Source organism: Lytechinus pictus, chromosome 7 (genome assembly GCF_037042905.1).
Source record: "Lytechinus pictus isolate F3 Inbred chromosome 7, Lp3.0, whole genome shotgun sequence".
NCBI classification, from domain to species: domain Eukaryota; kingdom Metazoa; phylum Echinodermata; class Echinoidea; order Temnopleuroida; family Toxopneustidae; genus Lytechinus; species Lytechinus pictus.
The window spans coordinates 1,089,154-1,109,763 of record NC_087251.1 but is presented as its reverse complement, the minus strand read 5'-3'; the positions used below and the strand labels follow the sequence as shown (position 1 = coordinate 1,109,763).

The 20,610-nt window shown below is 34.6% G+C and overlaps 2 protein-coding genes across 7 annotated transcripts; both read right to left on the bottom strand.

Annotated features, from left to right (window-relative positions):
• Positions 1 to 33: 33 nt before the first annotated feature.
• LOC129265178 (protein FAM133-like) lies at positions 34 to 6,476 on the bottom strand. 6 transcript variants are annotated; one of them, XR_010294025.1, is made up of 6 exons: positions 6,280 to 6,358; positions 5,030 to 5,409; positions 4,488 to 4,534; positions 3,704 to 3,775; positions 2,666 to 2,895; positions 34 to 2,038 (listed from the first exon to the last, which is right to left on the bottom strand). XR_010294025.1 is itself a non-coding variant. In XM_054903189.2 (6 exons), exons 2-6 carry the CDS (start codon positions 5,385 to 5,387, stop codon positions 1,985 to 1,987), a joined length of 621 nt encoding a protein of 206 aa, XP_054759164.2. In that variant the 5' UTR covers positions 5,388 to 5,409; positions 6,265 to 6,476; the 3' UTR covers positions 34 to 1,984. The 6 variants fall into 6 exon arrangements, 3 of the variants coding, with proteins under 3 accessions (XP_054759164.2, XP_054759165.2, XP_063957619.1); XR_010294024.1 differs by having other exon boundaries at positions 6,275 to 6,357; XR_010294023.1 differs by having other exon boundaries at positions 6,265 to 6,351.
• A 1,944-nt stretch (positions 6,477 to 8,420) lies between these two features.
• Positions 8,421 to 20,573, bottom strand: LOC129265179 (galactose mutarotase-like). The gene is made up of 8 exons (XM_054903192.2): positions 20,318 to 20,573; positions 16,338 to 16,565; positions 15,686 to 15,840; positions 13,231 to 13,443; positions 12,658 to 12,739; positions 11,304 to 11,442; positions 9,995 to 10,169; positions 8,421 to 9,377 (listed from the first exon to the last, which is right to left on the bottom strand). Exons 2-8 carry the CDS (start codon positions 16,522 to 16,524, stop codon positions 9,303 to 9,305), a joined length of 1,026 nt encoding a protein of 341 aa, XP_054759167.2. The 5' UTR covers positions 16,525 to 16,565; positions 20,318 to 20,573; the 3' UTR covers positions 8,421 to 9,302.
• Between the last annotated feature and the right edge of the window lie 37 nt (positions 20,574 to 20,610).

Genomic DNA, 20,610 nt, shown 5'->3' with positions numbered 1-20,610 from the left:
ATATATTTTCTTTAAAAAAATCAGAAACAGAAGTAAATTGATCAAACTTTACCAATTTTATTTCCAATTCATTATCATATTCTTGTCTTACACTTTAAAACAATGATGCTTAGCCTACACTTTTAAAGGAATTTATCATTAAAGATCCCATCTGAAGCGAAAAATGAATTTGACAAATCAAAATGCCAGGCAAACGTTTTGAACACATAATTTGAATGCATTTACAGAAGGAAAGTTGTGCAATATATTAAAGTGGGAAATAAAAAATCACACAAAAAAATAATCTGGAGCTGAAGGTTTCATTTTTTTTTTCCAAAGCAGGGGATACCTTCCAGGATATTTCCAAGTAATAATAGTGAGCAAAATCCAATTACTAAAATGTATCTTTTTTTTTTCTCGTACACTGTACAAACACATGTAATCTCAACCATGCTCACACAGTATGACATCAAAGGACTCCAATGCCTTCTAATTTCAAAAGCAAAATACTCTGCTAACAAAAGGTGAAAATGCATAAAACTTGCATTGTTGTGATGTTTTTTATTGGTAGTTTTCTAATTTCTCTTTCTGCTTCAGATGAGGTCTTCAGCTGTAGAAAATGAGATTGACAGAATGTTGGGAATCATCAAAGCTCTTCCCAGAAATCTAATACATCAATTTTTCAAGCATAACAAACTTGAATCAAATTATTTCAGGGTGATAGATCAACTGCTTGAATTCCTTACTTTTTAAATGAGATACAACTGTATCTGGAACTATGAAATTATTCTCATATCATTAAAACTAATGAGCAAGGTTTTAGAATTGTCACTTGCCATTTAATGCATTGGAATAATAAAGAAATGAGGGTCAACTTTAACATTAAAAGGAAATTCAGTACAATTTGATACAGGTATTTTTCTAATAGAAAAGTATTTCTTTTTCAATTAATTATAGAATTTGCATACATTAGAATACAATCTATACGTAAAGTTGTTCCTGTCTTTTAATATTTCAATTGAATAGAATAACTCCTATCATACACTGACTATAAAAAGGAAATTCCATAATCCATACCTATGTTACATTTGAAGGGCCATTGACTTCATCTATGAGCTCTAAATCAACATTATCATGTATGCACATCATTTAGTAAACAAGTTTAGGTTTACAATTTTTATAAGTCAGAAAAATATTTTGATTTTGCTGTATGTGCTAAAATGTGTTGGTTACTTGTGTTTCATATTTTGGACAGCAAGTATATGACAAAATGGTAAATTTATGTTTCCTTATCTGAGGTATTGAAAGAAATAATCTGTTCCCTAAAATCACATATAGTGGATGTGAATCATGGCCAGGATACAATTCAATCAAGAAGGCACATTACTAAGTTAAGTCTGTATACTTTCCACATAATCATCCAAGTCAGAGCAGTTTTTCAGTCTAGTTTTTACACAATGTGGGATATTTGAATACCTCTTCTATAAAGTTGATCAGATTTTCGGGCATCCTATACACACTCAAACCTGTCTCCAGTGGCCACCAAAATTGTCTCCCAATTGAAAGCAATGTGCATTTCAGAAAGGTGACCTGTCTCAAGTGGAAACTTTTTTCATCAGGGAAGTGTTTCATGAAAGAATTGACATCCAGTGCTTCTTAGCCAATCAGAATAAAGGAAAGTTTTTTTCTGATCTTATCTATAAATTCTAAGATAACAAATGTCAAAACTCTCTATACGTCTTCTTCACATTTGATTTGGGATGTTCACTCTCATGATGTATAAAGCTATTCAATAATCCATCTTCTGAAGGTTTCCATGGCGAAGAAGAATAGTGTAGTAGGTTTCACTGTACACCATGTACCTCCTGAGGATGACAAGAACACACTTGTAGAAACATCAAGATTGGGTGGTCCTTTTCAGCACCAACACTTGTCCAAGAAAGATACATGGTGTACCGTGAAACCTACTACACAATAATCCATCTCTACTGTCATCAGCCTTGTCTCAATTCCTTGTTGAATTCAGAAACTGGAGCAATTGTTCCCTGTTCTTTTCACGCTGTAAAAAAACAAACATAAAAGATATGAAAGCATCTCCGAATAAAGAAATGACTGCATATATTGAATAAAAAACAAAAAATTGTAGTCTTCATATATGACTTTGATAGCCTGTCAAATGAACACACTGATGCATAACTCCAACTTTCAATTCAAGGTACATTAACAAAAATTGGTCGTGTATACAAAGTACAAACACTTTATAGACTCCTCATAGATTTCAAACATTAAAAAACAGCAACATTTATAAGTACTGAGGTAAGAATATGTAGTTAAGGCAATTTTACTTAGGCGATAAAGAGTTCACTCAACAGAAAATTTCAATGAGAAATTCACACTGATTCATCTAAAACATATTCAAATAATTATTGAAAAGAGAATACATTTGACAGCTTGAGGCAATTTCATTGTTCACCTAAACCATGAATATTTCAAAGTATTTAATATGGCCTGAAGATGTGTTATGACAGTAAAAATGTTTGTCAACATCTGCATATTCCAACTTCAGCTATTAAAATACAATTATAAAATATTGAGACAAATGTGCGGCTTGCCATAATCCAGTCATTCATAAATTAGTGCTTGACTATATGAACGTCACTATGAAACACTCCATTATTTTACTTACTGCTTTATCCTGGCTTGTCTTTCTGACTTTCATTTTAATCTTCTGACCTGACACTACGCTTCTAGCAACATCTTTCTCATCATTCATGTACTGCAGTCATTACCGTCACCATGGTCAGTCAGTCAGTTCACACGTAGGCAGATATAACATGAAGAGACCAATGTATATCACTCCAACATAGAGATAGAGAGAGGAAGCAATAGAATAAGAGAGTACAGGGGAAGGGAAAGCTATTAAGTATATTGTGGGTTAGTGATAGTAAAGAAATAAAGGTAGTGGAGTAAAAAAAAAATGGAAATGAAGGGAGGAAAAGGATGAAAGGGGAAAACAAAAACAAAAGTGCATAAGAAAAAAATTGTTAGATCATTTTAATCTTACAATGAATAACACATGTATTACAATGGACAAAGGTAGCAACCACAATAGGACATCAAGAATTGAAATGAGAATATATGCATAAAGCCTGCAATTGCAATTCAATATCATTGGAAGTCTTTTTACACTTTCTTTCTTTCTGGTAAGATTTATCAATGCAATAATTGGATTATTAATCAACATTGGATTGTATTAATAATTTCAATTTATAAATTGCCTTCTTCATTTATATATTATTAATGCTATCAATTCTAAGTGTAAATAACTAACTAAAGCCCTTGTAAAAAGTGTATTTTTAGTAATGAAGTATGTTTAATTATGTCATATTACCGTATGTATTTTTAATATGTGTGACCACTCCGCATTTCCATGACAAAGGAAATTGAATTAAAATCAAATTGAAGTAAGATCAACCCAGTTGCTTTCACTATTACTCCCCATATGTATTTATGGCCCAATAATGATTCTACTACTACTACTAATAATCATATCATCACATCAGTTGACTGTTGATAATACAAAAATCTGTTTGATTTGAAGAGAAATTTCACTGAGACAAGGTAAATACCACTTTGGCATTAAATCTGGTTTGTAAAATTGTTTTAATCAAGGTGTTTTTTCAACTCAAGCAGACTTTACGGAAGAGCAAAGAAGTGTACTCACATGGGATAATCTAACAGGACCACTTCCACTGGAAGATTTCCTTTTCCTTTTCTTGTTCTTCTGTTTATGTTTCTGTGAAAGAAAATATGTGCAATATAAATTGAATGAAAACATTTCTTATACATCTCTTTCAACCCTGGGTGTTTGACAAGCATCTGAAAGGTAACATACTGTTCATGAAGGCATACATTAACATTGCTTCAATCTTTAAAATGTAAGACATCTACCCAGTAGCTTGTCATCAATAATACTACATTAACATTGCTTCAATCTTTAAAATGTAAGAAATCTACCCAGTAGCTTGTCAATCAATAATACTACATTAACATTGCTTCAATCTTTAAAATGTAAGAAATCTACCCAATAGCTTGTCAATCAATAATACTACATTAACTTTGCTTCAATCTTTAAAATGTAAGGATCTACCCAGTAGCTTGTCAATCAATAATACATTTAGTCTATTAAACCACCTGGTGATTAATAAAGCCGTCTGTCAGTTACATAGACTTCATTCAAGACTGATGACACATTCTTTTGCTAAGTGCAGGCCTAAATGAGACAGACCCCCCCCCCCCCCCCCCCCCCCCAATTTAACATGGTGGGAGTAAAATTCCTCAAACCCTATCAAATTTTGTACATTGCACTCAGATGCTTGTCATCAACAAGAATTTCTAGGTAAATAGACTGGATTTATATTTCTGGAAAAAGTCACCAATTGTGTGTATTATGTAATTTACCACTAAGAGATTTGTGAACAAATTACCAAGGTACAAGCAACACTGACCTTATCTTTTCTGCTCTCTTTCTGCTTCTTTCTCTTCCTTCGTCGTTCTAAAAGAAATAAATAAAAAGACAGACATCATTGTCTTGAACTCTCTACAAATATAATCATATGTTTTCAGTGAACGCATAGTTGTTACTAAGAATATAAATAAAGTGAGTTTGCCTAGTATCAAAGTAAATCTCTTAAGACTTAAAGAATATAGAAATCTGTGTCACTAGATCAAAATGTGAATTGGAAAAGGTAAACAAAGGTAAATTAATTTTTCAATCAAGTGTTACTGTCATTGGCAAGCATGTACAAAATTGATTGTTATGAAATCAGCGATTCAGTGTTGTTACATTACGATGAGGTTATTTTGGCTATATTTTTCAGAAAACATATAAGACCCTTTTCATTATATTTTAAATGTGCATTTTATACAAAAATACCATTGCACTAGAAAATGTGTCAATGCAAAGATATGGATACTTCAGGGGTGGGGGGATGATTTTGCATTATCCAATAGACCGATGCACATCCAAACAAAAGTTCTAAATATTTACCAAGGCTTGAATCACTTGATGAACTGTCCGAATCACTGCTACCTAAATCTGATGAGCTACTACTGCTGCTATCTGATGATGAGTACTTCCTTTTCTTGGTCTTTTTCTTTCGCCGTCGTTTAGCTGAATCATCTCTTTCATGTGATGATGATGATGACGAAGAGGATGAGGACCCACTAGAACTGCTTGATCTATGTCGCTTTCTTCTCTTTTCCTTGAGTTTTCTCCTTTCTCTTGATTTTCTCTTCTCTGCTTGTCTGTCTCTCTTTTGATCTCTAGAGAGCGAGTTCTCTCTTGAAGAGTCACTACTGGTCATCTCGGAAGACGTAGAAGAGTATCTTTTCCCTTTGTGACCCATTACTGCTTCAAATTAGACTTCACTGATTTAATAAAAGGATAATGATTGAAAAACAATGATTAAACTATTGCACTCGGCATTGCATCCACACACACTCACAAAAAAGTTAGAATTCAATTATTAATTTATGATTTAGAAATAGGCCTATAGTATGTGAAAAAAAATAATTGTATCTGCCGATAAATATCATGAATCTTACTTTAAATTTAGGTAAGATTCACGATATTTATCAGCCGATGCAAGTATTCGGGGGGGGGGGGCCCCTGCTCAATATGAATTATGATTGTGGGCATTAACGGAAAGACAAGACAAGATATTGTCGCCCTCTATACGCGTCTTGTAGGTAGGCTATGAAGACGGCAAGATGGCGAAATTAACAGACTGTCTGTTCTGTGTGAGTAAATGCTCCTCTAGTCTCTACTTCTACTTCTAATATTTTCTATAATTTTATTTGTTTAAAAATACAACTCTTGAGTCTTATTTAGTCATGTTAGTGCCAAAAGTTTACAATAAGTCAATACTCGGTGCGTGTAGAGCAATGGCCCGTCCCTGGCTTTGTGGAGATTAAGCACGTCAATGATATGACATTATGATTAATCTCCAGGAGCCTCCTGGACCCACTCATTCAATGAACCTGGCTACATGCTACATCATAATTCATAGTCACTCAACGTGAAATCAACATAAAAAACATAACACGGATCTGGACATTTGGGACTTGAGTAAAGTGACACCCTGAATCAATTGGTTATCTATGAATGATTCCATTTCTATCACTATGTTTGCACCAAAAATTTATAGATTATTGCAATGGCATTCATATTTTCACACATATCATTTTAGTCAATAATTTTCTATTAAATTATCATAAACGTACATTGCCTTACGTTACCCTCACAAATAACACTGCCGTCTAATTGAGCCACGACAAAACGGAACACGTAACGAGATGTTTAGGCTGCGCTGCTAGCTAGATAGCTAGATGTATACATCTCTATGCTAGACATCGACATGCCGCGCCGTCAATCGATCGGATCAGCGCGCGTGGGCTCAAGCAATCTCTCGGCCCTGGCGCGGACCGCTTATGTGGGAAGGGCCGGCGAGCTAGGGAGAGGAAGGCCGGCACTGGGCGGGAGCCGCCAGAACATGCAGGGAGGTGATAGAGCACTGAAATCATTCATATATATAGCGAAATACATTGTATATATATATACGCTATGTAAGAAAGCTAAAATATTGCCCAGGATCGAAGCTGCGGTACGGTAATGAAAGTGGAAGGAAGGAGGCAACGGTGACCATATGTCCCGGGCCATATATATGTAATAATAAACGTTAATCGGACTTTTGGTGGAAAGGGCTTCTTTTTGAGGCTGTCACATGAAATGCCTGAAGAAATTTATTATTATTCCATTTTGAGTCAGATATTTTTCTATATATTGTATGCGTAAATTTTGTGGTCATTTTACGATCTTTTATTAGAATCGCATAGATAGGCGTGTGCTCAGACAAGGGGCACCACGCAGAATTGGGGGACCTTCGACCTTACCATTCGTTTGTGTGTGGAGGGGGGTGCTGATATTAGCCAGTACTTGTTCTCCGGTATAGTGTCTTGGCCCATATATTCAACTCGCTCTCATTCTTTCAAAATCTTAATTCTTTCCAAATATACACCATTTCTGAAATAACTTACCAACATAATTCTATTAAAGAAAAATCAATACATTTCTTAAATCAAAGGTCCTTCCGTCAACACTATAAATGAGGGGGGTGACTATTTACTGATGCAAGGTTATCCCACCCTAAGTTCTCTTTCTCCTCTCTCCCCCCCCCCCCTCTCTCTCTCTCTCCCTCCTACCTCTAATATAGGTTTTATTTCATCTAGGATATAGGGTTTGGGTTGCAATAAGTTCTTACGTAGGTTTAGGGTCGGCTATAGTGTTAAAGGACAAGTCCACCTCAATAAAAAGTTGATGTGAATAAAACGAGAAAAATCCAACAAGCATAACGCTGAAAATTCATCAAAATCAGATGTAAAATAAGAAAGTTATAGCATTTTAAATTTTCGTTTATTTTTCACAAAACAGTTAATTGTTTCAGTGAAATGCAAATGAGACAATCGATGTACCTCACTATTTCTGTTGTTTTTTTATTGTTTGAATTATATATATTTCATTTTAACAGATTTGACAATAAGGACCAACTTGAGTGAACCATATAGTATTATTCAACATGTTCAGGGAAGAAATAATCATTGTTTCACTTGACAATGAGAAAATCAGAATATTTCATATATAATAAAATACAAAAGCAATAGTGAGTGGATGACATCATCAGTCTCCTCATTTGCATACCGACCAGGATGTGCATATAATTATTTTGTAAAATTAAGCGAAAGTTTAAAATGTCATAACTTTCTTATTTTACATCCGATTTTGATGAAATTTTCAGTGTTATGCTTGATGGATTTTTCTCTTTTTATTCAAATCAACTTTTTGTTGGGGTGGACTTGTCCTTTACATCCAGGGTTGAATTTAATATTTCGATTAGTGTGTGGAATTTATATCTGGAGCAAATGTCATATTTCCCTCTCTGTCCTCACCCTTCTCTTTCCTCATCATAAATTTAATCTCTCTTTCCTCATCAACAATGTAATATTTCTCTAAACCCATTCCCGATTGTTTCTGAATTAATCATAGTTGCACTTGAAATTTACTTCCAAAAATGGTCAAACAAAATTAATAATTTTGTAATAAATAATTAGTGACATTAGAAGAACCTACACATAGATTTCTCTATAAGATTGATAGCAATTCAGAGTGAATAAAATTAAAACTAACCTGCATTTTTCCCTAATAAGCAAGACAAGATTAAAGTTCAGAATTGAAGACCAAGACATTTGACATTAAAATTTCACTTTTGTTTCATTTTTAAAAAGAAATGGGAACTTTATGGTTTTCATTGACTAAATTTTAGTTATACACCTTGAATTGACATGGACACAAATACTCTAAATATAATGAGATTCACGAAATCTAGAATTGAAAAATATATTGTTTTAATACGAAATCACAATCTCATTCATATTCCTGCACATATTAATTACAATTGTAAGACAATATAATGTGAGTACTTAATACATTATTAACATAAAGACAACAATTGGTAGTAAATGGTATGGGATATCATTCATATAATAATCAAAATCCATTCTTTTTAGAGATTACCCCACCTCTAAATAAACCACACCCAACATATTGATAAAGAGGTAAAAAGAAGCTGGAAGCCTAAAGAATATTAACAATGTAATATCAATTTTAGATACCCAAGTAAGTTTGCCTTGTCCATATGTTTGAAAAGAATCAAGGAAGCAGTTAGGTTTTTGCTATACACCCAGGGTTTCTTTCCTTCATATATCAATATTTACTTTATTTTGTTAATACTTTTAAATTAATTTTTATATTTACAATTATTCAATCACCATTCATTTATCAATTATTTTGTATGCCCCTCCTTTTTTCATTTCAGTCAGTGTTTATTCCATGGGGAGCTGAAATACATGTAGTTCTGTATAACAAAGCTTGTCAAGACATCAGCTGATCTTTGCAACAACTATGTCAATGTAATATTACAGTACATATCTTTGGAATTGAATCATACATTTTAATTTTTTTTAAAGATATTTAGCACTATATCTATAGAATGAAAATAAGTACAAACATTTTAGAATGCTGCACAGTTCAATATCATGATTGTGTTAAAAGTATAAGAACAGCTGCCTAAAAATTGGGCATGTTCAGCCAATGTTTAAGCACACAAAGATTTACGAATTGCAATGGGCAATTGTGTAAAAAAAAAACTCACATAACACCATTTAATTAAAGAAATTATGGATCAATCTCCGACTGTAAGTAAATGTTACCAAGCAAACTTGTAGACAGTGGTGTGATTGTATTGCTCTCCAGGTCGAAGAACACTCTTTGAGAAGTTAGGCTAGAGAAGAAAATATGTTTTGAAATGGAAAAGAGAAGAAAAACAGATAAAAGGAAAGGGGAGAGATTGAAAATGTGTGCATGTGTGTGTGAGAGAGAGAGGGGGGGGGGGAGGGATGAAGAGGGGAGAAATAAGGTAGGCAAGATAAGACAGATTGAAGGAAAAAGACATTGGTATAAATCATCATCTTCTTCTTTATAATAAATCACCATTTCCATCATCCCTCTCTGCATGTGATTAGGCCATTTAAGATTAGATTTAAAATCAAAACAAGTAAATGAAATTGAAAGCCTAAAAGAAACCATGCTCAGAAAATTAAGATCAATTGTAAATATTGATTTTCATGTTGAGTACCCTGGGCAATTTCACAAATATTTAGTCTGAATAAATTTTGCACTTAAAATTCCAATTTGGGTGAAGTATTTCTACACTCAAATGCATTATTCAAAATAATGCTTCATTTCATTGGTCAGACCATTGTCATGTGATGCACTCTTCTGTGTAATTATTGATCCCCCCCAGAAACCCTGTACATGCTGTCTCCTGTCTCGTGTAATTTCCCCTCTTAGGGAAGTAATAATAATAATAATAACAGGCAAGATAAGAAAGAATGTTACCTGGTTGACTGAATTGGGATAGTACTGTGATTCTAAGCAGAAACCGCCATGTTTAGCATAGGTAAATCCTTCTTTACCTTTACATGTATCATCTAGGTAATTAGCAGAGTACAACTGAATACCAGGTTTAGTGGTAAACATCTCCATGCATCGACCACTCCCTGGATGACTAACTCTGGAAAAAAATAAGTAGATATTTTCATTAGCATAGTCATCATCACTATCATTTAATATAATCAGCGCCAGTGTGTTGTTTTTGTATTATAATGATGATTCGATGTTGCATCGCAAAGTGTAAGCGCGCCACCTTGTGTTGGTCTCTTGACCATGGTTATTAAAGACAATTACATATAACCTCATCATCTGCATCATTTCAATTTATTCACTTTTTGTCACAGGGAGGATAACCCTTTTAAAAAGCTGATTTTTCAAAGGAGTCCTGTCCATGTGTACATGTCAAGTCTGCTAAAGTCAACCTTAAATTCTTAAAGTAGAAGTAATTTTCTGATTCTGATTTTCTAAATATTCTTGAATCTTGAATATTGTTCGCGGCAGATCTTAGGGTGACTCAGAGGAATAGTCGCCCTACAGTATGAAATTTGAGGAATTTTAGGGGCAATTTGGGCTGTGCTGATGGCAAAATTGTCAGTCGCCTTCATGTGTTTCCTATGCTGCCAGAGTCATAATTTTGATTGTGCTTAGGGTTGGTAATCTAAATCATAACCACCACCATTGTAATCATCATCATCTGAATCTTACATTTGCCATTACCATCATAGGTGCCATTATCTTCTTCATCACCATCACCATAAAACATAAAGAAATCGTAAAGGTTCCTCGAGGTCAAGTGTTACGTATGTTTGTCTACATCAAAGAGTTTTGCAAGTTAGCCTGACTTTCAATGTAACTAAAGCATACACTCTAAAAACACAGTAGTTACTTTAACCATGAAAAATCAACTATGAACCTTCTAGGCATGTTTTGAAACCGAAAGCAAGATTAGGCTAAGAGAGGCAAGAAATATGTTTGATGTAAACATATGTAATCGTTCGCCTTGGAGGCCCTCGGCCTTGTGGGTAGACTACAAGAAATTACATTGCTATTACATAACATTGGTTCAAGAAAGTGCTAAAAAAATTGAATAACTTTCCACAAACCTTTCTCCAAACACGAAGTGATTACAATGATATATTTATCAGAAATGTAATCCAATCATAATACATTTTGATAAGCTATCAACTTGTCAATATTACTTTCCTTTTTAAGGGAGAAAGATGACTAGCAGACAGTGGTGTATGAGTCCCCTTACCTAGCACAGGGTGCTTCTAATGATGACTGAATACAGAAGTTATGATCAAAGCCAAGTCCTGGTACATCATAGATCCTATCACCAATCTTTACTGGTTCTCTTAGATCAAATACAGTATCCTTTACTGCTACTATCTCTCCTGTAAATAAGGATAAATTAAACAGACAAGATATTTCAAAATCAGGAATTTTGGGTATATGTGTATCCAAATTCAAATTTGAATTCAAATTCTTTTGGGGAAAACTACTCAATAAGTGATTTTGGTTAAAACACAGAGTAGATTCTTGTCTGTATGGCTTTACCTCAGAAACCAATTTTGGGAGGCAGAGCTTGCATAACTGTCCCACCATTTCCATCATGAAACTGAGCACTACATGCATCACGTTGAATGGTGGAATAATACTCCAGTCTATGCAATTAAAGAGCAAACTATGTTAAGCTTTCATATTTCTCAATTGACGATGGAGTAAAGTATTACTGTATGAAACAAAGCTCAGCATTTTTTAATAATAGATTTCAGATATGGAAAAATTGATAATATGCTAATAAACGTGCATTGTATATTTCAAGTCTCAAAAGTGGTCCAAAGGTGCATAAGCAAACAAACCCATGACATCATGATTCAATGACTTATGATATACTAGTATGATGTCATAATTTCATTTGTACATTATGAGTCATGTTGCTATGAGTTTGTCTCTGCAAGTCTCGACAGGTCACTTTGTGCTATCTTGCACTAAATTTAAGCAGAATTTGATTTGTCTGTATTTTTGGGGTGGTTTGTGAAAAAGAAAAGTCACATGCCTCTGAATTTCTAAAGTATTGCAATTATGATTGAATAATAATAATAATATTTGAAATTTATATAGCGCATAATAGTCAAAAAGACTCTATGCGCTTTACAAAATATATTTAATAACTAATACATTAAATCTTATCTGAATTATACAATAAACCTTAACCTTAATCCTAAAATACTTAATACAAATTAGAACAAATTAAATCAATATATAAAGTAACATCAGTAATGAAATGAAAACTATTAAACAATATCTAACAACATAATATATTCAACATTATAAAAAGACTACAATGAAAATAAGTGAGTTTTGAGCATAGATTTAAAAATGGAGAAGGATGGTGCAGTTCTTATATTTAATGGTAGAGAATTCCAGAGTACAGGGGCAGATAAAGAAAGGGCTCTTTGACCATATGTATTTGTATTTGTGGAGGGAACAGTGAGAATTAGAAACTGAATCAATGATTTGAATCCTGGACAAAGTAACTTTTAAGTTAATAATGATAATGTAGTACCCTTGTGAATAGAATTGGTTTTTATTACATTAACACTCACCAGTTGGTACACTTGTATCATCTAATGGTGTATAGTTCTCAGCATTGATCTGAATTAGATGATCTATTATACTTCCAGTTTTCTATCAAATTAAAGTGAATAAGAAAAAAATATTTGAAAAAATTCTAAGGTCAAAATTACAATTCACATAAAATTTTCAAAATAGAATGAACTAAAAATATAGAACAAAAATATCAGTTTTTACTTTTAAATATATAATAACATATAAAAAATATATATTGAAATAGAATAAAAAAAGGCTTTATAGGAATATCTACTAATCACTATCCATTTGTCACAAATAATCCTAAAGAAACTAGGGCCAAGCTCTTAAGAGAAGTATTTTTTAGGCGTCAAAATAGCCTACTCTTTTGTTAGAATGTAAATGTAAGTCTAATTTCTGAATCTGAGATAGAACAACACAGAGTAATAATAGGGTTAGATTATGATGTACATTTGTAACCATTTAGGTATCTGTTGCAAAAAAGATTGTATTCAAATCCTACTAAAACAATAAAAAAAAAATGCATGCACCGGATGATTAAATACAAAATTGATAAGTCCTTGACTCACATGGCCCGCTAGGTTGAAGTATGAATGGTTACAGAGATTGATAGGAGTGGCTTTAGTTGTTGTGGCAACAAATGAGATGACAAGTCTGTTATCATCCGTCAGTTGATAGGTTACTGAAGCAGTTACTTCTCCTGGGAAACCTTCCTCACCATCAGGACTAACATAAGTTAAGGTCACCTTGTCATCACCTTCAATACAACCCTTCCATACTTTCTACAATAAAACATAGGATATAAGATGGTATCAGGATGCTAACCAGCATAGTAGAAGAATGAAAATAGATTAGAAATTCATCTAGAAATGGGTTCTCTTACAATAGAAATACCTTCCATTGAAGTAAATTACATAAAGAAAGAGGGTTCAAATAGTAAACTAGTCAATGACTGTAAAAATAAAAGGCAACGATGGATGAGTGCTTAAGAAAGTTATTCATCAGGGAACTGTTTCATTAAAGTCGTCAGCACCAGACCTGCCAACCTCTAGGAATGAAAAACTGTATTCTGTGATTTTAAAAAATGTATTTTTCCCAAAAAAAGTGTATTTCATAATAAAATGCTTGGCGCACTCGCTCATCGCGGCGCTCAAGCTGCATGCAAGCTAAAATGCGCACTGCTCTTGCAGATGAAAAAAAAACATTAAAACATGTGTATATCTTCACACTGGTTTTAACAAAATGATTGAAAAAAAAGTTACCTGAAATTACATTGATCTATTAACCATATTTTTGTACGTTTTATGAAATAGAGAGATACAGAGCTTCCAAGTCTCCCGGATCCTGCGGGAGAATACTGGATTGCAATCCAATCTCCCGTTCTCCCGACCCCATGCCAAAATCTCCCGGATAATCAGGATTTTTAGCTGTTAAATTGTAAAATTCATACAAACGACTGTTTAACGAGTCTAGCATGTTCAACTCCCTAACACCCACGTGGAACCTCCTTAACACATTTTCATTTTACCCAGTAACTTCTACCAGTTTTTGTATAATCGTACATTGATTTCCCATGTAAATGAAGATAATTTTACTGAACGACTGGTGAAGTAGTCCAACAAGCCATTTTATTTCCGGGTTCTGCAATGTGTGTGATGAAAACTCTTCAGCGGTACTCCATGCACATGGCCCCCGATGCGCCCCGGCGCGGCTCCAGCCGGCCGCGCTGCGCCAGGAAGCTCCGAGAAGGAAAGTTCACGAGCACTGCGAGGCATTTTTCGTAAGCTTGCTTGCGCCTTATTCGAGCTGAAACTGTGGATCAACGATGGGATTAACAAGTGCATTACTTTTACACCTCGACTTTCAGTTTCAGGAATAATTTTATTGACAATCCTGAAGAATTAGAAGCAAAGTGGAGACTTTTTCGCCTACTTTCACTTGGGTTGATCGGATTCGAACATTTTCTCTTTCGTGAGTGAGCTAGCCTGGAGCTGGCTGGCTGAGCTGTGCAAAGCACGCCCCGTCCCGATTCATCCACACTACAATCGCATCGCCATGGAGATCATGGAGATGGAGTCATCCAAGACCAAGTATAAAGATACTTTTCAAGCAGAATGGGACCGTGTGACAATTTTCACAGGAATCCCTCAGAGTCTTTAAACAGTCCACATATAAAGCTCATTTACCATGACATGTTTACCACTACTGCAGCCCCTTCCCCCTCTGGCCAATTAAAAGTATTTTCATGTTGAATGCATTCTTTTATGAATTATTAAAAAAATCTACTGTATTGCCTGAAGTGTATATTTAGTCAATGACAATTCATGAATTCTCTCTAATGTGCATTTAATTGATCGGAATTTTTTGTTATGGTTTAGACAGCTGTCGGTTACTATCAAATGTTGTTTCTTAATGTGTTTTGCTACCCAAAACTCCCATCCGTGGGACAACGTTCCGCCGCTCCCTCACAAAATCATACCTCCGCGAAATCTACTGGATTCTATCATCCCAATGTTGGCAGCTCTGGAGATATAGATTATTTTCCCCAATAAATTACGTATTTTGGTTGCAAAAACGTACTAAATACGGCTAAAACGTACTGGTTGGCAGGTCTGCAGCACTGACAATTTCGTCAGTGCTGACATCTTTCATGAAACACCCACCAGATGATCCCAACTCTGACCAGCAAAAAAACAAACACTTAATTCTGAAGTCCCATAAAAGATTTTAATCCTTTCTTCTACTTATGCAAATACTAAAACTCTAAAAACTGTTTTATTAGGACATGTCTATTAAATGAAGATTCTGATACTTACCCTGTAAGTATCTATACACAAATGCTTTTGTGAAACTTTGCATACTTACGCATCTCATTGGAGTAATGCTATACAAGATAATTTACTCATTTGTATGTTGAGATGTGCCTATAAACATTGTGAATCTTTACATTTCTAAAATGTAAAACCTGTCATATACCAAAAGCAGAATCTGGACACTTATTTTTCTCTAAAGCCATCAACTTACCAGATGAAATGATTTGATACCGCCATGGTTAGTATTTGGACCATTGTTGATGTTAAGCTGATATTTGACACCATCAATACTAAATGACCCCTTAGCAATCCGGTTAGCTACCCTTCCAACAACAGATGCAAAGTAGAAGGAATTATTCTCATAACCTGGAAAGAACAGTTTGGACAGAAAAGGAGGTGCATAATATTCAACGTAGTATAAAATAAGGGATGAACGTTTTCTACAATGCGTGTATCTACTTATCATTAAAACTTTATTTGAATGTCAAAACTTGAAAAAGAAACAACCCTTGTGTCAGCCATTAGGCTGTTTCTCAGGATGTGTGTGTGTGTGTACTATGTGTAGATCTTTAGTACAGCCCCAGAGCATATAAGTAGAAATGAATTAATTTTATACAACATATATGATAATAATGTACCGGTAATCACATATTTCATACGAATGTACAAATATCAAGATGATATTGAGGAATTTGATTGTGGCTAATACATTTTGCCAGTGGTATGTGCCTTTGTTCCGTTGCTATGTGAGGTTCTGGTAAAGAACAATTAAAATAAAATTAAAAAATTCGAAATCAATAAATACTTTTTGTTGGTGTGAAAAAGATACTATTTGACCATGAAAAAAAAAAGTTGTAAAATACCTTTCAAATCGGGCCAACCAAGAACGACATCAACTGCATTGCCTTGTTGATCAGGAACCCAGAGCTCAATGAGTGAAGCACCATAGTCAATAAATTTTGCTTTCATTCCTCCCTTGTTAGTGATGGTATACTGGTCAATCACTTCACCATCACTGGTACGTCCATATTCATCTTTGGTTACAGGCATAGTTACAGACTGTGTTTCATCAGAATAGAAAAGGACTCAATCTGAAAAAATGAAAAAATAAAAATGCAATATTGCTGAATTGTCTTTTTTTTTTGGGGGGGGGAGGGAATATATTCTGCCCCTGGCCCTGCTCAATCTGGTCAGTTTCACCTGTTCAACCTTCACGGTGGACCTCACAGGCAAGAGGCCCATTTCATAATGTTATAACTTATTGAAGGCAACTTTGCACTTATTTCAACTACCATGGAAACCTTTGCTGTGATTGGCTGCAGAGCCCTTGTAACCATGACATAGATCTAATGGCAAAGCTACTACAGCTGTAGTCTGGGAGTCCTTTTGAAATGAGCCTCAGCAGTAAAAAATTTGAAGGAAAAAATCAACAAATGTGTAGATTTAGATTTTATAAAAATAGCATCTGATATGATCTGTGATTGGCTATTGTAATGTAACTTTATATATATAATGAAATGCTTTTATGTAGATCTATTATTACTTTTTATTTTTAGTGCATTTTATGTTGCGATGAGAACCAATTCACGTGAGCCACAGCATAAGTAGCTGAGTGAATATCTCTGTGTAGGAGTCAGATTGCGATTGAAATGAATGGAACAGAGATTATGGCAGGGCCAGCCCCTTAAACATGTTAAAGTTAAAGGGGAAGTTCACCTTGACGAAAACTTTGCTGAAAAAATAATAACAGTATTGGTGAAAGATAGAGGAAAATCCATTAAAGATTAAGAAAGTTATTAGAATTTCAATTTTTGATGTCATAAACGAGCAGCTGCCTGCCCCATATGTTATGCAGGGTGCTACATAACTTTTTAGAAGCACTTGCTTGGTCGGGCAAGTAAATTTTTAAATAGTTGGAATATACTTGCCCAAATATCTATTTCACTTGCCCGACAAAATCCTTGAAAAAAAAGTTGTACCTCTTCAAAAGAAAGTTTTGCGGTTTTATAAACCATTGACACTTTTCTCTCTTTTGACATGAACTGATCTACCTTGTTATTGCATAAATTTCTTTTTTCCAAAGTGATCTTATCTTGCCTGCCCACGTACGTGCATAGCGCCAACTTAATGTATTCCGCCATCTTGCTTGTTGGTCACCGATAAAATGCGCATTTTCAGATTTTTTTACGCTCAGTCATTATCCATGACTGAAACATTGACCAATCAAAAACTAAGATTCTACAAGAAATATGAATATTCATATACGAAAGTATAAACATAGATAATTCAGTTTTATGTGATATTTAAACCCAATAATTCAAAATAGGGTTAGTTATATGTCTCTAAAATGACCCTTAAAACCATAATTTTTTATATAAAAAATAAGGGTTTTCCCAAGTTGCCATGGTAACGCGGTCTGAGATAAAAAAGCTTAGCAAAGACTTCATTTCAGTGATCGAGGATGCATTTGTTGACGGTACATGTCTACATAATTTATAACATTTTTTTCAAGATCATGGATGAACTTTCAAAAAGAGAGATTTTAGGCGAGTTTTTACGATTTCCGGCAATTTTCTGACACGGGCACTTTGAAGACGTAATTTTTACAGAATTAGAAGAAGACATCCTGGATTTTCCTTATTATCATGACGGATATGCAAAGACGTGTAAACAAATCAAACGAAGTTTATGATATATTTTTGATAATGCAAAAAGAGACATTCAAGTCTCTGATTGAGAGCCGCAGGTTGAACATTCGCACAGCACAATGGTCACGTTTTCGCCGAATTCGTCGGGGCGAAAACTCCAAGCGAGCCGTACCGCTCACCAGTCCCGAACGCTGTGCTGTATGTTTGATGAGATATCTGGTGGATTTCGTGCTTATAAATTTGTTCTTTTCTACAATGCCACTATTTCATTAAAATTGTTTGTCATGATAACATTGGAAATATTATCGTTTAACGGCCCAAAGGATCAACTGTAATAGAAGATACTTTGAAATATTGTCAGAGAGTGATTAATTAGGTGATGTTTATGGTCAGAATTTAGTCATGGCTTCGGGTGAACTTACGCGAACCCGGTCACTTGCGCACGGGGCGAGTCGGGCTGGCCCTTTGGTGGGTGGCCGCTGGGCAACGTGCAGTGCAGCTAGAGCAGAGTTGGGGAGTTGGGTAAAAATACTTTGAAATAAATAATGTGCAAATATTTTTGTCTTGTCCCTTTGGATTACTTAGATAAGAAAATCAAAATTCTCAAAGTTTAAATCCAATTTTAGACAGTGGCATAACAAAGAGTGGTGCTTTATGGGGGGGGGGGCCTTGCCCCCAAATTTCTTCAGAACAAGAAAAAAAAGAGAAAAGGAAAGAGAATCGTGCGAAATTGTTAATTGGATTTTTGTAACAAAAACGTCTAAATTATGCTCATGTCGCTTGCTCGCAACTATATACTTTTATAAATTTTGCCTGATACGCCATATCTATAACCCTTAATTTTTTTCGCTCGTTATCCCACTGATATAACAGCTAGTTTATGCCAACATTATTTGGTTGCGGGATCAAAGCATGAGCTAGAGCTAAACATTTATACTTTATGCCTGTTCAACTTCAAGTACAGGTTTAGGCCTGTATTTATGAGATGTTTGTAAGATCTATGGGTGCATGCTTTTATTATTTTCATTTTCAATTAAAACAATTATTATTAATTATGTATTAATTTAGTATTAACCTCCATGATACATTTTATTGTGTTAAATCATACAATTTCTGTTATATTAAGCACTTTTAAAAACATGCTCAGTAGCAGACCCCCCCCCCATAAACAATAAAAATGTATATAAAATTAATTGACCCCTCCCCTATCGAGGACAGAATGAAAAAAAATGTTCAAAATAATTGACCGCCCCCCTTTGACGAGGCAGCTGTCGGTGGCATTTTTGTATACGCCCTCTATTGGTGGAAAGTAATATGGCAAGAAAATTTTCATTTTTCAATCTCTATTTTTAATTAAGAAAAAATAATTCAAAGGATTAAATTTACTTAAGAATCAAGTTGTATGACGAATAGGTGTAATGGAAACTGTTAGTGTAAAAAAAATTAAGCATTTGTCCCAAAGAAAAAGAGAAAATAAGCCAAACATTGCCACCCTTATTTTGCCACACATGGAGATAACTGAGTGAGAACAAGGTTATATCATAACCTTGTTCATTGAATGAGTGACTTTGTTAGAGTTAGACCTAACATTTAGTAACAATTAAAGTTAGTCTACTCTAGATCTATTGTTAATTCATTTAGAATTTAATTGAAACATGTGAAAAGACAAACTTTCACTAAGTTTTAAGCTACGCGGCTACGGTACTGAGTATGACTACGAGTATGTCTGCAGAATAGGAAATGTGTACCGTCACCATTGACATATTAAACCATAAATAATGCACATATAATATTCAACAGACACAGGCAGATCCAGAGGCAGGGGTGATCACCTTTGATTTTGAGACCGAACCAACTTCTCACCTATGTATTCTATTTCTTTTGGAGTCAGCGCTCAGCCTCAGCTAGCTCAGCGAAGAGCTGGATCTATTCCTACGAACGTTATTCAAACCGCAGTGCAGCGGACCCCCGTCAAGTGAACGACTCACGAGTCGATCCGCTAGCCTAGTGATTACGGTACTATGCCTATGGATGCCCATCTTGATCTTGTGGGCTGAATAAAAACCTTTGTTATGTAAAAGTGCATCTGACTGTCTTTACAATATTTTCGGCTATACAAATAGCGCCAAACTATAAATTTATTTGTAAAAACTTAAATTTAGAAAGTTAATAATAAATCTAGAAAGTTAACTTACAATCTGGGAGTGAATGACACTGACGTGGGATTCCTGCTCCGGTCGTCTTCTTCCTAGTCTTGGTTCAAGTTAGCTAGCTATCGTCACTACGCGCTCGGATCAGTTTCTCTCTTTCTCAGCGTGGCATAATCTTGACCAGAGGGTCAAATTGGAGGGGGAGCGCATTATTGTAATTCAATAAATTTATGGCTGAATGTGAGGCAGAGTCCAGTGATCTAATTAGTGTGACTGCTAGGGTAGAAGTTGCGATCTGAGTGAATTGCTCTGTAAAAATCTCATAAAGTAAAAATTGA

Excerpts from the sequence above, each read along its gene's own strand:
- LOC129265178 (XM_054903189.2), bottom strand. The coding sequence starts at position 5,387 with ATGGGTCACAAAGGGAAAAGATACTCTTCTACGTCTTCCGAGATGACC. Across the intron at positions 4,535-5,029 it reads ATCAAGTGATTCAAGCCTTG|AACGACGAAGGAAGAGAAAG; the intron begins GTAAATATTTAG and ends TATTTCTTTTAG. Across the intron at positions 2,756-3,703 it reads GTCCTGTTAGATTATCCCAT|TACATGAATGATGAGAAAGA; the intron begins GTGAGTACACTT and ends TAATGACTGCAG.
- LOC129265179 (XM_054903192.2), bottom strand. The coding sequence starts at position 16,524 with ATGCCTGTAACCAAAGATGAATATGGACGTACCAGTGATGGTGAAGTG. Across the intron at positions 12,740-13,230 it reads ACTTCAACCTAGCGGGCCAT|AAAACTGGAAGTATAATAGA; the intron begins GTGAGTCAAGGA and ends TTAATTTGATAG. Across the intron at positions 10,170-11,303 it reads TTAGAAGCACCCTGTGCTAG|AGTTAGTCATCCAGGGAGTG; the intron begins GTAAGGGGACTC and ends ATTTTTTTCCAG.